The sequence below is a fragment of the Bombyx mori genome, chromosome 1 (assembly GCF_030269925.1).
Source record: "Bombyx mori chromosome 1, ASM3026992v2".
Lineage (NCBI taxonomy): Eukaryota > Metazoa > Arthropoda > Insecta > Lepidoptera > Bombycidae > Bombyx > Bombyx mori.
In genome coordinates, this window is record NC_085107.1 from 3,461,251 (window position 1) to 3,480,173 (window position 18,923).

General features: G+C 37.4%; 1 protein-coding gene and 1 long non-coding RNA gene across 5 annotated transcripts in view; one reads left to right on the forward strand and one right to left on the reverse strand.

Annotated features, from left to right (window-relative positions):
- The window catches only part of Bmap-A (apterous A), a 134,822-nt gene extending 126,203 nt beyond the window's left edge, over positions 1-8,619 (forward strand). For 3 of the 4 annotated variants that reach the window (XM_012695957.4, XM_012695956.4, XM_021352267.3), the window contains one exon: positions 6,653-8,619. In XM_012695957.4, coding sequence (XP_012551411.1) covers positions 6,653-6,996 — 344 coding nt within the window. In that variant the 3' untranslated portion in view covers positions 6,997-8,619. The remainder of the gene's footprint in view (positions 1-6,652) is intronic. The other variant, NM_001246002.1, reaches the window with a different exon arrangement.
- Positions 1,625-2,067, reverse strand: LOC134201842 (uncharacterized). Its single transcript, XR_009977103.1, has 2 exons — positions 1,962-2,067; positions 1,625-1,879 (listed from the first exon to the last, which is right to left on the reverse strand). It is a non-coding gene; the product is annotated as an uncharacterized LOC134201842 (long non-coding RNA).
- Positions 8,620-18,923: the final 10,304 nt, after the last annotated feature.

Consider the following 18,923-nt stretch of genomic DNA (forward strand, 5'->3'; position numbering starts at 1 on the left):
GATGTACAATTATAATTTTCGGGTTTCGTTAATGAGGCCCTTAATTAATTGTTTTTCTCGTTTTGTGCTCCCTTAATTGTATTGATCGTATTTTTACGATTCCACCTTTCATTAAAATGTGCTAATTGAGAGACTAGTTAGGGCATCTAAGGAGAAAGGCGTAATTTATTTTTAATTATCGTTTTGTTGCCGCATAGAGTAGTAATTCGGGTGCTTTATTCATTAGCTAATATTTGATTGTATTTATTTAGAGTGTAAAACTAGTAGTGTTTCGTGTAAAATAATAGTTATATTGATGTGTTTAAAATATTCAAGATGTGCTTTCACAGTGCTCCGCTATTTTTGCAACGTTACAAATGGACGAAAATCACTCGCGCACTGAAATAATAGGGCCGTTCCTGAACCAGACTTATTTTATTTATCTGTGAAACCGACCGACATTAGTTTTGGTTGTTAGTCCAATTAATGGAAACGACAAATCGTTTCCGATTAATATCCCTATTAAATGACGGACGATTTTTTTCGTAAAATAATCCGAAAGTCGGAGATACGATTTTTGTTTAATTTTTTTTTATTTCGATTTCGGAACGCAACATGTAATTAAATTGTATTTATCATTGATTGCGTAAAAAAATGTAATAGCATATTTCTTTAACGGATACAAAAAAGCATTTTCAAACAAAATCTTAAGGTGTGCTAGCGTAGACTAAAATAAACGTCTTTGTAGACGCACTTCGGTCACTGACTAATGCTGTCTAGCGGCGACTGATAGTCAAAGATAGGAATCATTGGCTAACAGTACAAAGCAGAAACGAATGTAGTAGTTTCGTTTGTAAAAATCTGACTTCTGGAATTCTGGAACTCTTTTTTTCAATTCTTGTTTTTGAAATTACTTTAAAAATCCTGTCTAGTTTTTTTGCCTATTATTGGTAAAAATACTAACCAATTTAAAAGCTTTGCGGTTGGTTAAGCTATCTTAGTGTAAGTCTCCTTTGGATATCCCTGCTCTTAGCTCTAGTTGTGACCTAGACTGCTTCAGTATTGTTATATTTGCTTAAATTCGGCTATTTGAGCTTTTTGTCTACATCATCTTATTTTTTATATGTGTTATGTCATACATAGCACGGATAGAATAGTCGCTATTGCAATATTTCGTAACAATTTAACGAGTTAATAATGCAATAACAGAAACTATTAAAGCACTGAATCGTAAATGCAAATAGATAACCATAGTACATACTATCATTATTTAGGTAAGGAATTGAATTACTAGCGATATACATAGTCAGAATTTATCTTTGACGGCTACAGTAGGATGTAAACATATACATAGATATGTAAGTTTTACATATCTATGTTAAATCTTACATTTTACCTACAGTAAGTTTTAAGAGGTTGTTGTTGCCCATGGATATTACCGAAGGCAGCGTCAAACCGCATACCACTGATAATAATCTCATTGGTACATTTTCTTTCATGGTTATTTTCCTTAGTGTGTTCGAGGTTACATTTCTCTCATATAACTGGAAACTCCAAATAGCAACAACAAATCTAAGATTTTCATACGATGAGTGAACGTAGCGTTCGGGAGGATTGGGTTACGTTAGTAAAAATCAAATCACAATTTAATTTTGTTATGTTAGATTGTTTCTTTTTTATTGCTTAGGTGGGTGGACGAGCCTGGTGTTAAGTGGTTACTGGAGCGCATAGGCATCTACGATGTAAATGCGCCACCCATCTTGAGATATACTCACAAGAGGTCCTATCACCACCACCACCTAGATAATTACATACTTTATAATATATTCTTCGTAATGTTTTTTCCGGTGTAGTCCCAAGGTTCGCTTTCCTGCTTAAGCTCCTCGACTTTTCCCGGGTCCTGCGGCATATGTTATATACTTCATAAATGTAATATAATTAAAAGTACTAAGTATTAAAAAATATATATATTCCGAATATACCTTTTCGTGTAGATTCATTTGAAGACGTTAACGAATTGCTGTAGATTTCGTTTTATTGAATTGTCAAATACATATGTGTACACTCACAACACAATTTAGTCTGAACACGAACGCTCGCGTTTCAATAATAATTCAAACAAAGAAATCAAAGAAGTGAATTTGTCAAGGCATGTACATCTGCTACTGAAAAACGTGTTTACATCAAGGGTGTCTGCTGAAACAAATTCAAACTTAACGCGTACAGAAGAGAGCGTGTTATCGTTTGTAACGTTTGACATGAATCGGTTATAAATGACTTGTTTAATGAGGTGCCGCTTGCGAACTTAGTTTATAGTCTGTGCGCAAACTGGGTTAGGTTCAAACAAAATTCATACATTAATTTTATTTAATACGAAAATTATGTATTAAAGTTTTTATTGTACAATTTTATTGTAGAACGATTGTGTTATTAAAACATACAGCAATCATTTGGTTACGTTACAATTCGAAGACACGATTTAAATGTTAGTTTTACATTATTTATCTCGGTCTCGTATGATTAATATAATTATCATATAAAAATATTTAAAAGTTTTCATTTACTAAATGTTCCTTTGAGCATTATTAAGCTTTTTATTTAAGTCAGCCCGTGAGTTATTTCTCGATCACGCTCTATTCTGTTCTACAAGCAATATTATTGTATGTTTCTCTTGATCTTTGTATCGTGCGATAGTGACAGAAGTATTGTGTGTTTGGTATAATTTTCGGTACTTTTCTTTCTGGTAATGACGCGTCTGATTCCGATCCAGTGGCAGACGTACTGTTCTTGTTAGGGCTAGCGTTTGCGTACTCTCTTAGGTTGAGTCCTGTGAGCTCACATAACAGACATAGCTTAAATGAAATAGCCCCTTAGGCTATCTGCGAAAAGGTAGGGAATAAAATGACGCATCTAACAGCCCAATCCATGTATTTGTTTGTTTGGCCTTCCTATTTGGGTTTCCTATGACCCAGGCGGGGCAGAGATGGTCAACAGTGTTTCGTCATCGCGTTCGGTCTTGGGTTAAGCGTGGTTGAGCTTTGCTTCGGGCCAGATTATATTTAAACAAAATACTATTATTGCACAACGAATACGGCCTCAGATGTAACTACAACGGAATTATCTCATTATCTCGACAATATTCGACCTTGAAATCTTTTTATGAAATTATATATTAGTTATAATCGTTCGTAAGTCGCCTGTTTGATTAGCGATGCATAGCAAGAAGTCACACCTAAAGGTATGATTCCGGACTGCGCTGCACGCAGCAATGCTACCGCAGCAGTGTTGTCGCGGCACTGCTGGTCCCCATCAATCTCTATAAGTTTATATGAGATTACATTCCGAGGTAGGCAGCAATGTTGCGGCAGCAATGTAGCGGCAGCACTGCGGTGCATCAGTGTCGCCCTACCGCCGCGACAGTCCAACACATTCACGTAGGTACTTTTGGTGCGGCGGCAGACGCGTCACTCCTAGGCAGCACCTTAGTGATAGCACTGCGGCAACACTGCTTGTTGTCGAGTTCGGAATCACACCTTAAACGTGTCTTAGGTTCCTTATTTGAACTACATAATAGATGCGTATACTATATTTAATTTCTTACCTTATCAGTTGAAACAGCCATCTATCGTGATGTGTTTTTATTATAACTTACTTTTATTACGAAGCAACGTAAGAAGTTATCTTTTAAAATACTATTCACGATATGACAATGAAACAGCTGATTATGGAATAATTTTCATTAGAACATAAACAATGAATTTAAGTAGGCAATTTACTTCAAGAAACGTCAACATAATTAAAAAATAACGTTCTATAGAAATGGTGGATTGTGAGAATACCTTTTTGTGCTTTTTTTTTATTGCTTAGATGGGTGGGCGAGTTTACAACCCACCTGATGTTAAGTGGTTACTGGAGCCCATAGACACTTACAATATAAATGCGCCACCCACCTTGAGATATAAGTTCTAAGATCTCAGTATAGTTACAACGGCTGCCCTACTCTTCAAACTGAAACGTATTAGTGCTTTACGGCAGAATTAGGCAGGGCGGTGGTACCTACCCGTGCGGACTCACAAGAGGTCCTACCACCAGTAAACAATGCTTCCAATGAGGTTGAGGTGATGCGCTGTTTTTTTTTTTTTTGGTGCGGTTAAACAGTTGACATACTAGTCGGGTTGGGTAAATAGGATCGGTTATGGGTTAGTAAGAACACTTTTAGTATATTCCTTCGTGAGGTACAACAATCTTTATTACCTTTCCAGTACTTCTTGTAGTGTTACATTACAATAAAAACTCTCTTGTTGTATGAAAACTCGTTGTGTAAACGTTTTTTGTTGTTTTGGGTCCGGTATTATTGTTATTATTGTGGCGGAGGATGCTGCGAATACCGTGGACTGCCATGCGAACAAACGAGTCCATTCTAAGGCAGCTAGACATCCGAAAAAGGCTCTCTTCCATCTGCCGGGAACGTGTTATGAGTTTCTTCGGACACATCATGCGGTCTCCCAGACATGAATTAGAGAAGCTCATAATTACGGGTCGAATAGAGGGCAAGCGCGCCGTGGGCAGAACACCAGCCAGATGGTCAGATCTGGCAAGAGAAGCACTCGGTGGTAGTCTGTACCATGCAGTCCATGCCACCCATGATCGGGCGCATTGGAAGTACTTCGCATGTGGTCGCGATCCTCAGTAGTGAGGGAACGATATAGAAGATTATTGTTATTTTCATTAAATATAATCTTCTTTTTTTTCACAAACAAATTAGGGTTGTCTTTAATCGAAATTCCGATTGCCATCAATATCGGCCCACAGTTGGCCCATCACTGGACATGGGTTTCTTCCAACTTGCGCTACTGCGTCCGCTCATTTTGTCTTCGTCATCCATTTCTTGTCGAACTGTATAGGAAGGTAAAAATATTGTAAGGAACCCCATCATAAATGTCTCTAACGGGCGAGACGTTGACGAGACGAGTGACGAACAAGCGTAGAAAAACAACATCAGTATTTGTAAATAGAGATCGTTGGTTCCAAATTCGGGCCACCGCGACGCTGTTATCAGCAGGAGACAGTCGCGGACGTGCTACCATCAATCGTGCTGTTGACTGTCCGACGTTCATTTTTCATTCAGACGAACGGTACCATTGTTTTTAATTTTTGAAACGAGTCGTCTTCGAGTTTCGGTTTTGTTAATTTTTTTATTCTAATCATTCAACTGCAACGTAATTTCTAATTAGAGGGATCGGCTTACATTTGTAGATTCCATTTTTAAAATTAATTTGTTGTAATTTTAACGTATATTAAGAAGTATGCCTTTTGAAGAATATGAAAATAACAGTCAGGCTACCAGTGGTTACGTAATGAACGCAACGAACCTTAACGATTTGAATTAAAGTAGTTCAAAGTGTTCCATAATAAATATAGGTACACTATCAAGCGAAATATTTTTTTGTTTGTTATTCATTATCGATACAAACTCAATCGAATTGAACTCGTGGCAGCTTTATTAAAATCGATTCTAGAATACTCATCGTGATTTCATAGTAGCGGTAGAATATTTCGGTGACGTTGTCTTTAACATCAGTGTGTGCCATGAATTTATGAACTTGTAAAAAACGTAGGCGTTTCTTAGTAAATTAGTTTAAACACTAACTTGATCGGTTTTAAAGAAACTGAAGAGTAGTTTTTTTTAATGTGCCGCTTATTGATGAGGCATTCAAAAATATTCTCAAACAAAATTCTAGGAAAAAATCACAAAAATTTGCGACAAAAACAGCTGGCGCAATGACGCACGAACATAACCGAACTGAATAGTACATAAATGCGTCAACGTCACCCTTTATCTCAAAGGGACATACTTCACTAGATCACCATATAAGTTCATCTTGAATTCATATTGATAGCCTCATTAAAATGCGAACCGAGCCCAATGATGCAGTTGTGCCCTTGTTTATTTGTGCTACCGTCAAGATGTTGGCCAGAAAAACAGGCGTCTAAATTTGGAGTAGGAGAGTGGTAGCGGCCATGACGCGGGGGGCGGGGCCACACTGCGAGCGCGTGCGATTGGACGCGATTCGCACGTCTTGGCTCTCGAGAACTTTGCACGTAACATGTTCGCGTCTCGCGCGCATATATCAGATTCGACTATAATAGTTGTCTCGGGCGATCCTAAATATTGTGCTCGTTATTTCGTAAACAACTCGGGCAATGTGTTAAGTTACTGAATTGCGATTCCGCAGATATCCAGAATTGTTTGGACGGCGACCCGCTGTGAGAGCGAGGAGACGGAATGTAAGTGCACGGGCAGCCCACGGCGACTCCTTACGCTCGACCGCCGGCGCTCAGCTGGATAATTTCGATAATTACAGATTAAATCTGCATTCTGGAACGCAACCCACATCGGCGTACGAGGAACGCTTTCACGCTCTTCGCCAAATGAAGCGCGTCGTGGAGGTATTCAAGGAGGATGGAGCTTCCGCGTCCCGATGTCGCCGCGGGGCCAAACCACAGAGCCGCGAGCCGGCGACCGCCGCACAATTTAATGTTTCTTTTTTGTCCCGCCGCGCTATGCGACTCGTATTTCTCGTTATGGCGAATCCACTTTTTCGTATGGCTGGCGACAATTCGATGAACTTTATTTCGTGAGCCGACACCAATAATGATTTTTTGTTCGCAGGTATGGTTCCAGAACGCACGGGCGAAATGGCGGCGCATGGTCACGAAACAGGAGAACAAGATGTCGGACAAGTGCTCACCGGACGGCTCGCTCGAGATGGACATGTACCACGGGCCCATGGGCTCCATCCAGTCGTTGCCCCCGCACAGCCCGCCGTACAGTGTGATGGGAGGCCCGCCCAGTCCCAACTCCATGGAGTGTCCATAGCCTCTGTTCTGCGCCCTATGAGCGCATCCGTCAATGAGAACAGTGCCGACGATTCATTCCGAGATATTCCCGTGTCCTGTAGAAAATTAATACGATCTTTCTTTAGTGGTGAAATATTAAAAATATTCAAAATATAAATGAAATGTAGTGAGTTCCTTATATTAGCCCAAGCAAGTGACAGATAATGAATACGCTGCAGCGGCGTCTTGTGCAACAATCAACAACAAGCCGGCTACCTAACGATTAGGTACACTAGGCTATGTGTATAATATTACGAACGTCTAATATTTAATGTATTTTATTTAGTTGAATCTCAAATTTTGTTCGTTCCTGCATTGTAATTAGTGGCACATTGTAAGCGTGTAATAACAATAATAATTACTCGTCCCATTGTCAATTTAATTGGCTGAGTCGGAATTCTGAACATTTTTTACTGATTTGAAGAAAAACCTTAGAAGTTATTTATTATTATAATATGATAAATTTGAAAATTAACTATGTTTTTTTATGTTTATCTTGTTCACAAAAACTGAAACTTGAAATTTCACGGACGATAATTATTAATTTAATTGAACTGTAAAAATCTCGAACCTTGAATCTCAACTATGTTGGGTGCTTTTAAAAAGAAGAAAAAAAAACGTTTATGTACATATAACAAATTAGTTACAGCTAGATGAAAGATATTTTAAGGCACCTTCCGTTGTAATATTCGCAAGACATGTTTAAAACATCAATCTGTACAGCGTATGTAATCTCGTGTTTATTCTAATAATTAACTAAGGCCTGGGAAGATGACCCTCCAAAATGATTGAAAATGAAAAAAAGCAACATCACTAATACGTTTTTGTTTTTAAGCTTTACATTTTGAAAAATGTCAAAACTCCGCTAAATGCAAATTCATACTCCCACATTCACAAACCACGATCACAATTTTATAAACGTTAAATAATTATGTATATTTCGGTTCATCGAACCAAAACGGTTGAGAATTTTTTTTTATTAATATATACTATTTATTTATTACATATTTAAAGAAAATAGTTAAGTTAGTTGTAAGATGTAGATGTTTAAATTCAAACTTTTCCATAGTTTAATCAACTATTAGATGTAACATATTTTATAGGGATTGATCGCTGAGTGAGAGTTACTAATGGGAATTCAGTTTGGTTTGGTTATTTAAGCCAAACGACATATATCTAAACATCTCCGTTATTAAAAAGAAACAGTAAGAAATGCTAGTTACTAGATTTTAAATGTATTTTGTAATGTCCGTATAACACGGAAATGAACAACGAAAAATTACACGACTCTATGTTTATGGATGTATTTATTCAACAAAGATCAAGCATTATTATTTTTATAACAAATGGAACGTTCAATTCTAATCACGATATTTTTGGAACACAGAGTTCAATAGAATATAACATATATTGAATTGTGAATTGCAAAAGTTTATGTCAAAATAGTTTGGTTACTTTTTGTTTAAATACATTCAAAATGCATGCTTTATGCGGTCAACGACTAGATAATATAATTTAAGGGTTTATAATTATTCCGGTTAAGCACAAAGTTAGTTCCTTTTTGTATAGATATGTAAACAATAAATTTACTGCAATAATATCGAAATGTAGTGAATATGGGGTTAGCAGATATTATTTCGGCATCGTGAGAGGTGCGCATTCGCAAGCCGCGAGCGCCCACTGAAAAAATCTGTGACGAAAATTATTTTAATCTGTTAAATAAAAATATTTCAACTATCATTTTTTTTCTTTTCATTTCATTTCTCAATTAATTTTATGTATATATATTTTTTTATTGCTTAGATGTGTGGACGAGCTCACAGCCAACCCGGTGTTAAGTGGTTACTGGAGCCCATAAGCATCTACAACGTAAATACGCCACCCACCCCGAGACATAAGTTCCAAGGTTCCCGCTCTTCAAGCGGAAACGCATTGCTGCTTCACGGCAGAAGTAGGCAGGGTGGTGGTACCTGCCCGTGCGGACTCACAAGAGGTCATACCCTCAAAATGAATAAAATCCTTTTGTTGTTGTCATGTTTATGTTTCTATGATATTTACGTTTTGGAGAAATCAGATGTGCCAAGAGTTTCATACTTGATCTTCAGTATCATACGGGCTACCAGAGCTTATCACAATAATAGAAATACTGCAACTAGCATTGAGTTATTAGGCCAAAGCCTCAATTGTTTAACGGCTATCCTCCCTATAAAATGGAACCCGGGATTGCTTTGATCAGATGGTGCTCGTATTAATATTAGCACCTTAATGGTAATACAGCTTAGGGGCGGTTTAATTCTAAAATATACCGAAAGATAATACAATACGATCCAATATAAAAACACTGTATTGCACTTATCGGTGGTAGGGCCTCTTGTGAGTCCGCACGGGTAGGTACCATCACCATGCCTATTTCTGCTGTGAAGCAGTAATGCCTATGTTTCGGTTTGAAGCGTGGGGCAGCCGTTGTAACTATACTGAGACCTTAGAACTCATATCTCAAGGTGGGTGGCGCATTTACGTTTCCTTCTTCAAACCAGGTTTGTGAAGAGTACTCAACGGTAGGCAGCGGCTTGGCTCTACCCCTAGCATTGCAGAGGTCCATGGGCGACGGTAGCCACTCACCATCAGGGGGGCCGTATGCTCGTCTACCTACAAGGACAAGAATAAAAGATGTCTATGGGCTCCAGTAACCACTTAACACCAGGTGGCCTGTGAGCTCATAATACCACACTGACCAAATAAGCATTTAAAAAAAAAAAAAAACTTAGGTACACCAAAATAAAGACAATGTATGGAAAAAGCAAATGAGAAAAAATATACTTATAAATTAACTTATCGCTGAAAACAATCATTTACAGTCAATTTTTGGATGAAAATGATTTTGAAAATAGGAGGAGAGGTAGGCGCTATCTAATGAAAAAAAAAAATAGATAAAAATTTAATACTTTTAAATTAGTTAGATTCACATGACATAAACACATAATTAGACGCGGAAACTTTTTTCAGGCATTAAATAAGATAATTATAATGAATATAATTTTGGAGGACAGCGTTTCAAGATATTCTTGACTCGATTCGATAATGTTCCTTTGCAACAAAAAAAAACCCATTACCGAAGCAGAGATGATTCTCACTACAGTACATTCAGAGATACATTTTTTTACGTATGTAGGTAAATGGCTCTGGTATGCAGTTTTCCCTTCGGTGTTTTTGAAGCCTAATATTCTTATTAGGTTTAGTGTTGCCATTTGAATGACCACTCTCAAATATCTTACCCTCACTACATACTACTCCACCTACTCCTCTTATCAAAAACCGATCAGACTATTTTAAGGACGTTTAAGCTACGAGCACACAGTCACAGTGAATACGATTACGAATTTATTCAGCAATAGCTAATCGAAACGGATGCTGTGAAACCGATGAAAATCTTTTGTACGTTTATCTTGATGGGAAATAAAATATTCATCGATTATATTTCATAAGCGTATAGATTACACGTGATTAGCAAAACGTGTGCCGTCTGTAATGAGTATCCAGTTATTAAAGTATAATTTATTATTAGATTACCTGGGGGAGTGCATTGACGGTAGCATCATGGAGATATTTGCTATTGACGTCCTTATCAGGTGGTGCCTGCAGCCCTAGGAGTAGGCTTACGGACCCTGGTAACCGTACTCGTCGAACTCGTCAAAGAGTTCGACGTGAAAACTAGCCCATATATCAACCCACTGAGTTTCTCGCCGAATCTTTTCAGCGGCTCGCGATTTCGATCCGGTAGTAGATACATTCGCGAAGCAACTGCGCTTGAGCTGTTAGGTATCCTTCGAAGGCGCTCGCACAGCTGTTCCCAAATCTAGTCCCGGTTGAGCCCATCCTCGACCTCCTGTCCTGATGAAACTGGAAAGGCCTACGGACTACCAGAAATCCTTCATTTAAAAAAAAAGATGTCTGGGTGTACAAGTAAGTTATACTACGAAATTGGTGTTAGCTTCCGATACAAGCGTGCATTAACAGTACTATGATCAGTGGGTCGCGTTTCCGATCCGGTGAAAGATTCTGCGAAGCACTGTTCACGGGGCTCAAACCGGGAGTGTTGCTAACACTGGCTCTAGCAAGAATATTGCTTTGCAGAATCTACCACCGGATTGGAAACGCGACCCACTGAGAAGATCCGGCGAGAAACTCAGTGGTCTGTGTCTATGGGGGGTCGGGCTGCAGTTTTACTATAGAATTAAGAATCTCCTAACATCTAATAAGAAGGCCTCGCATCCCAAGGAAGGGTGCAGTATTCATGTTGAGCTTGACTTTGCAAAGCATTTACAAGCAGTTGAACTGTGAGCTCCTTTACCGATGTAATAATAAATAGAAAAGCCATTTCCATCCAACGAACAGCACTCGTTAAGACAAACCTAATAATGTCAAATTCAATAGGTAAAACCGTATTTAATAACATCGGTTTACGGTCGATATTTCCTCTCGAAAATTTTATGCATGCAACTCAAAATGATCTTTGTTGTTGGTCGGCCTTTGTTGAATGTTCACAAAGATTTTTCACCCTGCTTTTAAGGATAGGGACTTGTTTCTGCCAAGCCCTCATTATTCATGTATGTTTCATCCAGTATGTTTTTTATTTCCTTCTCACTGTACAGCATAGGAGCAGAGGTTTAGTTAATCGGAGATGAGAGTGCTCCTAAATGTTTTGACTGAAATTGATAAATGCTTTTCTAATGTGATCAGAATAAGCCACAAATTAGTTACACAGTTTGATAATTTACTTATGTCATGCAGTCTATTTATTCTAATTCAATCATAATAATAATTAAAAAATATATGAAAAGAACTAATATTGTAGACACGCCCTTTTGCTTCTAATTTTGGGCGATTTAGTTTTTTTCAGGTAACACACGGATTGTCTGGTTATCGATTAGACTTTAAAAATTGCTTTAATATTGGATTTAATATTGCTTAAAATTAGTGAACACAAAATCGCTCTTGCTTCGGGTTTCACGGAGAGAACTTTAATACAAATATTTCAACTCTATATCAGATGAGGTCACAGATCTCTCAATGTATTAGTGATAAGGAGTGAAATTCTAGGAAGCACTCCACGACCACCCGGACCCAAAGCTGACGTCCTAATAATTTATTGTACTAATTAAAACTGAATAACTCATGAACTATGCGACATCTTCTTTATAACGTAGCTTCTGTACGAATGCTTAGTGTTGTTTATATTTGGTTATGGATTTTATAATTACTGTTTCAAATCGTATGATCGTCAAATGTTCATTTAGTTTCAATCGATAATCGTATCGATAGATTGAGTAAAAATATTTAGTAGAGTCTGCTATTGTGTAACTTGGTTTTTCATTATAAATTACCAAATAAATTGTAAAAAAAATAAATTATTTATTTCAGAAACAAAATCGATACATAGAATCATTGATGTATTATCAAGATTAACATTTAAATATCCTCAATTAAAACAAAAAAAAAACTATAATTTTTACGGTAATTTTAATTAAACTAATTTTTACGGTAGGCAACGGTTTGGTTCTGCCCTTGGCATTGCTGACGTCCATGAGCGACGTTGACAACTTACCATCAATTGGGTTGTATGTCTATACGGCAATAAAAAACAACTATAAAAAAAAACTCACTGTCATAGCCTAACTTACGGTTTCGGACAACATAACAAAAGCTGCAGATAGCTCTTGGAGTTGCCATCTGCGATCCGCCTCAGGGATGCGACTCGCTTTCGTGAAATTGTCGAAAAACAATGTTTATGGGAAACCTCATACCTAACGTACTTTTTCTTCCTGCCTTCTCTTTGGTAGCCTAAGAGGCATTCCAGCTACGCCCTAACTTGTGGAATAGCAGTGCTTCGCAGAGTCTACCACCAGATCGGAATTGCGACCCACTGAGAAGTTCCGGCGAGTAGCTCTGTGGGCTGTGTCTATGGGTTATTTCGCTCGTCGAACTCTTCGTCGTAATCGACAAGTTCGACGAGGACGGTGACCGGTGCTTGAGAAGCGATAAAGCTCACGAACAACATGATGGGAAAATTCCCAGAGCCCATCAAAACAGCATCGATACTGCTATTATGTTTTTTTCTTACCTAGTGGCTGGTAGTCTAAGGGCCTATTCCAGTTAGGCGCAGTCAGGTCGATGAACTCACGGGTTCAACCTGAGACAATTTGCTAACACTAGCCCTAGCAAGTACATCACATAATCGACTACAGGATCCGAATCGCGACCCATTGAGTAGATCCAACGTGAAACCCAATAGGCTGTTACTGCTATAGACAATGAGACATTCACAAATTGTATTTTTTGTACATCCGTACTGTTGAAATTAGAAAGTTTAATTGGTTCGTAGCAGAAATAGATACGAATTTTTTAACACGTTCTTTATTATGTACTTTTATCTATGTGTTTCTCTAAAAAATATTGTCTAGTTCTTTAGGGTAACTTATGTTTAGATAATAAATAAAAATTACAATTATGTAAGCACCAACAGATACTATATTGCTTTATAAAATGTTTTAGAAAGCATAGGTACTTATCTACTTAATTTTATATAAATATTTACTTATTTTAATAAATAAAAATTATGTGATATAATTCATATCTATACTAATATATAAATGTACAGTGGTTTTTACGGATGTTCCGTTATAACTACTGAATCATGCATCCGATTGACTTGAAACTTGCTATCCATGTAGAAAATACATGTAATTAATGGATAGGCTAATATTTATATGAGTGTTGGACTCCCTAATAATAATTACAATAAATAATAATGTTAAGTTTAAATGCCCAGCGAAGCGGGCGAGGACGGCTAGTTTAATATAATTATACTTAATTTAAAGTGTACGTCAAATTCGAATTTATTCTTACATCACATTCTAAGTAAAATACAAATTCAAAACAGTTTGGTATATGTTCGACAGTGTGGCATTTCGATTTTAATGGAAGTCTCCGTGACCGTCAACTAATCCTCAAACAGAGTTTTATTAAGTTAATTCCTTAAGCCATCAGAAGCGAACTTGAGCGAGCAAGTGTTTATTTTACGATTCTACCGATACGGTCACCCCTAAGCGCTGTAAAAAAAAGCTCCGTACAATGAGTTAAGTAAACAGCTAACTGTCTTGTTTGACTATCGAATAGTAAAACCCTTTTTTGAACTCTTTTCGCAATTCGTAAATCTCTCGGATAATTTGTTAGTCCCGAAGTGATAAAACGAATCATTTTGTATTTTTACCCACACGGGTGCCGTCATTTTGTCGCGAGGCAAACATGATTGAGGCTTGGAGCAAGTGTTTATTTATTTTTCATTTTTTATATTTTTTATTGCTTAGATGGGTGGACGAGCTCACAGCCCACCTCGTATTAAGTGGTCACTGGAGCCCATAGACATCTACAAAGTAAATGCGCCACCCACCTTGAGATATAAGTTCTAAGGTCTCAGTATAGTTACAACGGCTGCCCCATCCTGCAAACCGAAACGCATTACTGCTTCACGGCAGAAGTAGGCAGGGCGGTGGTACCTACCCGTGCGGACTCACAAGCGGTCCTACCACCAGTAAATGAAGGAGGGTAGTGGCTTCCGATGGCGACTTAACACTAGGTGGGACTTGAGCTTCTAGAATCAGCTATAACAGTTTTTAAAATTGAAACAGCTGTTGGCACTTTTGTTTTTATAACACGATTTTATTAGCTTGTTATATTTATAAGTTTATTTGTATGCAAAGGGCTCTTTGAACGTCAGTTTCACCTACTTCAAGACGATCTAATGACTTAAAAATTTGCACACGCATCAAGGACCGATGACAATACAATAATTTTATTAATTCGCTCCAATATCTTGGTCAGTACTAGTAGAATAAAAAGATGAAATTAATTGTTAGCTCGGGTTGCGTGATTAAGCGTATTAAGTTTTCTTGATACATAATAATATATATTATTCGTAATAACATCTCTCATGAAGGTACAGCGGACAACGCACACGTAGGTATGTAGTTTAAGCAAACGGATGTTTTTCAAACATTTATCGATGATTAAAACCAGAACAAATTTCGCGGTATAAGTATTTGTTAAAAGTGATCAGGTTGTGATTCGAATCCGGAGACAATAATCATTTTTTCATACGTGAATATATCCCGCATCACGTGCTCCCGAACTAGACTACGATAGAGAAATCGCAGCTTCAATATTAATGCATAGTGAGTTGATTTAGATCAACTATGAACCTGCTTAAGTTGGTACCAATATCATGCTCTTTTTCTACCGCTAAGCAATCACTTTAAGTTACTTTTTAGTTGTTACTAATTAGTATAAATTTGAGTAATCAGACATAATGATAATGATAATGATTATACAGAGCTACATATTTGGTGAGGAACAAAACCTCTCAAGACAGAGAACAAATTTTATTGTGAACTAAGTCTATGTTAAATAGTATATGAAATACCTACATAGGATCGGTCCAGAGAACGCTCACACAGCTTTTTCTGCGAATTGTTTATGTCCAAAACCTAAATGAGCCTGAAATCCCGTTATGTCCCTTATCTCTTTCTGGTATCTCCAATATGGCATCATTCTGTCTCCTTCTCCCTTCAATGGACGCCGGATCGCAGATTCTACAGTAGCGAGATTCAAGTTTTTATTTCAGAACGATAAAAGCCAAAAACCATCTAGGTATATCTACCCTCGAAGTAAAATTGGTCGGGTACTTAAACAAAAAACCAATTGGGTTCGTCAATTTAATAAATCATGATCTGGTTGGTAAGTGACATGACTCGTGACTTTTTGGAGCCACTCCTGATTGAAAGTAATGAGGCAGTTTTCTTAAACAACTTCACCTTCTGCCGTAAACGTTACATTGTTAAATTCATTACTTAACCGGTAGGTATTCAAAAAAAGGTGCTTGCGAAAGGAAAGCCGACAGAGATTTCTTGTGCCGACCTTTCGAGTAAGTTCAAGTATAGACATAATTGAAATCACGTAAGCGAATACTGAGTTTTTAAATGTTCGGAAATCATCATCGTTATCAATAAGCGACTGTTGTCTACTACAGGAACTAGACTCCTCCCAATTATACTATATTATTATTATACTTATAATAATACGATTCCCACCGTCGATAATAAGAAATTCGAGATTGTAGAAGACTGTAAAGAGAATAAATAAATAAATAAATAAATATTTACTAACAGTCACGCCACGTTAACTGGTCCCGTGATAAGTTCGTAAAGAACTTGTGTTACAGGTACCAGATAACGGAAATAAATATAAGATTTTTATTATACACATACACATATTTAATTTACATCCATAACCCTGGAAAAGACATTTATATTTATCATACAAATATCTTCCCTTGGCGGGATTCAAACCCGCGACCCCCTTGTGTAGTGACCATGTCACTTACCACTACACCAGACGGCCGTAAACATACAATTTTAACAAAGATATACAATTTTAACAAAAAAATTAAATCGATTGTAACGAAATAAAGGTCAGATATTAATTTAAATACATTTCATTTACCAAGCAATTCAATTACATATCCAATATTAAGGAAAGGTCTAAAATTACTTGTCAAAAATTGACAATATGATATCTTCAGGCTCAGACACTTGACTACTCTACTCTCTCCTCTTTGCGTCATATTCATCAATGCTGAGTGTCGTGACCACTCTTCTGTAGGCAATTCCTTTGTCTCGCACGATCTTTCTCCATCTGTTTCTGTTTCTGGTGGTGTGGAAGGTGTTGTAAAACGTGGAATCAGCTACTACCAAGTAACTAACACTTGATGAACCCTCAAAGTCAATACCATGGTAACTATGGGTGATCCTCTGGGAACACTGCACGATGCTGACTACTTTCTTGGCTGAGCAGGTGTTCGCTCCCTGTCTTGGTGAATCTTGAAAGGTTTTCGGGCCACAACCAAACCTTCCTTCCTAATTACAAAATAACTAGGTGGATCAAAAACACGCAGGCCTATCGTCAGATTAAAAAAATATATACAAAAAAAAAACACGCACCATTTTTCGCGGCGTTTCAAAGTATCCATTTATGATCACGCGCCGTGAACTAATGCATATTTAATGTTAATCACATTATATTGACATCGATATAATAGCTTAAACCGGATCTCTGTTAACAATTTTATCGACATGTCAATGACCTTGTGACATGCGTCGAAACATAACAGAGACGTACATTAACGTTTTAGTATTCGGAATTAAAGAAATGTTTACATAATATGAAATATCATGACAATGGGATTCTGGTGGTTCTTTAAAATGCACCTTTCAAATATGAAGTGTCCGTGGCCGACTTCATTACGAAATATTTCGGGTTGACAAGACTTCCTAATTAGGAACCATGGTACGGAGCTATTTGTAGGCGAGGTTACCCCTATAGTATTTCACGGGTGGCTTGGGTCCAATGACGCTTGTAACCCTTTGTAGATTCATACATTCTCTGTTACCTATTCGTAATAAAGATGTATATAATTCGAGTCTTTCACGGATTTCTTTTGTCCCAACAGCATATTATATTTAGAATCGAATTCCTAATGTCTCTTCACGAAATAGATCGTTGCGATATCTGAAGTGAACGCGTTACCTGTTCATATTTGGATATTAGATGGGAATCTGGATGATATTAATTTATCAGCTGTCGTGCTCTTCCAGCAGGTGGCTTCGCGGTAGATCTAAGCACATTTCCAAATATACGTTCAGTTTTGTTAACTAAATGTTTAATTTGCATAAAGCGCATGATTTCGTTTTGATTGAACAAAGTAAATACATTTGTGATCTTATTAATGAGTTTGTAGGTATAAAAATATCTAGTCGGGGTCATCAGTGGTAGACCGACGGTCCCAAGGTTGATGTTCGGAACTTATGATTGAAAGATTACTGGTGGTCCGGAGGCCTTTCCAGCTTCGCCAGGACAGGTGGGCGAGCAAAGGCTCAGCCAGGAGGGGTGGGATTTGCTAACACTGCCCGAGCGCCTCCGAAATAGACCTAACAACTCAAGAGCAATTGCTTCGCGAATGAATCTACTACCGGATCGGAATCGCGACCCACTGAGAAGATCCGGCGAGAAACTCAGCGGGCTGGGACCACTCAGCGGGCTGGTTCGGAACTTGTATTCGTATATATGCAAGTTTATCTTGAAAATGTCGTAAGCGAGATTCAGGTATCTGTCAAATATTTTGCGTTGTATGATGGCTACCGTCGCAAGTTGATGCAAATACAATTTAAATGCAGCATTAGAGCTTAGAAACGATATTAAAAGGCATCGATATCAAATAAAGCGTCGAAGTATCATCATTTTATTTTAGATCACCGTAACTGCTACAACATTCTTGTAACACGAATACCAGCGTAGATGACAACATTAGTCTAAAATATAATTCTAACACACGACGACCAAATGTGAAAGACGCCCAAATGGTTGAAACTGTACGGTACATTGCACACGCGCTTGATTTATGCGAGCACCAGCAAAAAAAAAATATGTTGGGTTTAAAATTATGGGTGTATTTTGTAACATATAAGGACTTTATTTTAGAGACGTTCAATTAATAAGCCCAGTGTACACTTTAATGTTTGTAGGTGCAATAATACTAGTAATATCGTCTTTTGATTAATAACAATTTTAAATTTCCTCAATTATTGTTAATTTAATAACTGGTAATGGCTGTGAAGAAAATCAGTTGTTTTATAAAAAAGAAAAAAAATCCGCAATACCTACAAATATGTACAAAAAAAACATTCTATTAAGTAGTGTAAACATTCTTAAATAGCATACCGATTTAACAATTAGTTTTTTTTTTTCGTCCTGTTGATTCTGGTCAGGATATCAGAGCGAAGTTCTAAGATCATTGTATTGTCATCGGCCCTTGAGTCGTGTATAAATTCTCAAGTTAATTGGACGTTTTGAAGTCGGTTAAAATGACGTTCAAAGATTTCGTTACACACAAACATATTACATACAAAGCTAATAAAATCGTAATAAAAACA